Source organism: Geospiza fortis, unplaced genomic scaffold (genome assembly GCF_000277835.1).
Source record: "Geospiza fortis unplaced genomic scaffold, GeoFor_1.0 scaffold27, whole genome shotgun sequence".
Lineage (NCBI taxonomy): Eukaryota > Metazoa > Chordata > Aves > Passeriformes > Thraupidae > Geospiza > Geospiza fortis.
In genome coordinates this window covers 5888077-5889939 of record NW_005054329.1, presented here as the reverse complement: position 1 = coordinate 5889939, position 1863 = coordinate 5888077, and the positions used below count along the sequence as shown (strand labels likewise).

Genomic DNA, 1863 nt, shown 5'->3' with positions numbered 1-1863 from the left:
AGAAGGCACACTCGCCCATGTCGTACTGCTTGGCCATGGCGGCCGCGCCGTTGCCACAGCACCGCGTCCCGCCCGTTCCGCCACGTGACCCGCGACGCCGTCACGTGGCCCAGTCGCCGCGCGGGGCCTTGTGGGTGTTGCAGTCCTTGGGACCACCGCCATGTTGTCCCTCCTCGTGGCCCGGGAGCACCGAGCGGTCCCCGGTGCCGGTGGCCCTAAAGCGCGTTGCTGTGTGCCCCGTGTGTGCTTAAACACGTCAGGAGTTAAACAAAGCTTCTGCTCCTGCGGCTGTGGCTGTGATGTAGGGAGGCCATGGCCAGGCAGGAGGACTCCAGGCACTGGTTGAGGGGAGCCTGAGTTCCTCCCCCGGCCGTGGCTGTGTCCAGGTGCAGCACAAAGAGATCGATCTCAGCCTGTTCGAACCTGGTCCCCAGGGTGGACAGCACCCAAGGACCGAGCTGTGGCAGAGGTGACTGCTAGCATCCTGGTGGTGGGAACCACCAGCCCCCTGGGAACGGGAAACACGGACACAGACCCCTGCTGGGTCCAGGCCACATTGTCCTCCATGGTGACACTGTCATGGAGCACATCAATGTCCCCAGAAGGAGAGAATGGCTGGTGGGCAGTGCTCCTGCTGGCAGCAATGACACCCAGCTCTCACCCCACAGGGGCTGAGCACCAGGTGGGCATGGCAGAGTCCTGTCTGCAGGGCGGGAGCCTCACCCACAGAGCTGGCAATGGGGCTCACCCACACGGCCGTCACACTCCTCTGGGGCTGCCACCTTCTTCCATGGGGCTGCCACCCTCCTTTAGGGCTGCCACCTTCCTCTAGAGCCAGCACCCAGAGGTTTTTGGTTGTGCACATCTGGCAGACATCCCCAAACCGGGGTGCAGAGGTGGCTCTTGAGCAGCCAGGCAGGTGCGAGCAGCCACGGGGAGTGCAGGAGCTGTGGGGACAGCGTGAGGGAGGGCAGGGACAGCAGCAGGAGCAGAGGAGAGCACTGGGGAGGAACAGGGCAGGGAGCAGAGGAGAGCACTGGGGAGGAAACGCCGAGCGAGCGATGAGTGACTGCAGGGGGGGCAGGAAGGGAGGAGCGGGCAGGGAAGGGCTTCACAGTTACAGACTTGTCCCTCTCGGTCCCCGCGGCCTCCGAGCAGCGCGGCCATGGCCGAGGGCCAGAAACAACGGGGCTTCAAGAAATTCAGTAAGTGACCACGGGACAGGGAGGGTGGGCAATGGGGTGCTCACCTGGACATCTCGGTGGGTAGGAGGATGTGTGTGAGTTGGTGTTGAGTGTGTGCTCACACGCTCCCTGGGTCATCCCATCCAGGGACGGAGTCATCCCATCCAGGGATGTTTGGAGCTGTGACAGGCTCTGCTCTCGTTAGGAATCTCGTTGGGGTGAGGGGCTTTGGAGGTTTCCATCCCCAGGACTGGGTGCTGGCTCAGGAGCTGGGTGCTGGGACTGGGACCACTTTGCTGCAGCCCAGCCCTGTGCTGGATGCTGGGATGTGACTAGAGGGATGCACAGCAGGGTTTGGGGGTCTTCACTCCTTAAATCACACCCTTCAGGGTGCATGGCTTGGGTACAAGCTGGTGCTGGGGGCCAGGGGTGGCTAGGAGCCTCACCCCAGGGTGCTCCTGCAGCACAGGGATTGGGGTGACACAGAGGAGCCGGGGAGGGAGCCTGGGAATGGATTCCCACTGGCTCTTCAGGGAGGAAGTGCTTGATACCCACCGGGAGTGAGCTCTGCACTTTCTCACAGACCTCAGCACAGACCTCAGCTTTCCCCCGAGCCCCGGGGGGAGGCTGCAGTGGCCTTCACCCCATTCCCAGCACTGGCTGTGCTCTCTTGCATTCC

At 63.3% G+C, this 1863-nt stretch overlaps 2 protein-coding genes across 2 annotated transcripts in view; one reads left to right on the top strand and one right to left on the bottom strand.

The window, feature by feature from the left end:
- Nucleotides 1–19, bottom strand: part of CDK9 (cyclin dependent kinase 9) — a 6491-nt gene extending 6472 nt beyond the window's left edge. The window contains exon 1 of the mRNA XM_031057313.1: nt 12–19. Within this exon, the coding sequence (XP_030913173.1) occupies nt 12–19 (8 nt within the window). The remainder of the gene's footprint in view (nt 1–11) is intronic.
- Nucleotides 20–1115: 1096 nt separating this feature from the next.
- The window catches only part of SH2D3C (SH2 domain containing 3C), a 23604-nt gene continuing 22856 nt past the window's right edge, over nt 1116–1863 (top strand). Inside the window, exon 1 of the mRNA XM_005421320.2 lies at nt 1116–1205. Within this exon, the coding sequence (XP_005421377.1) occupies nt 1166–1205 (40 nt within the window). The 5' untranslated portion in view covers nt 1116–1165. The remainder of the gene's footprint in view (nt 1206–1863) is intronic.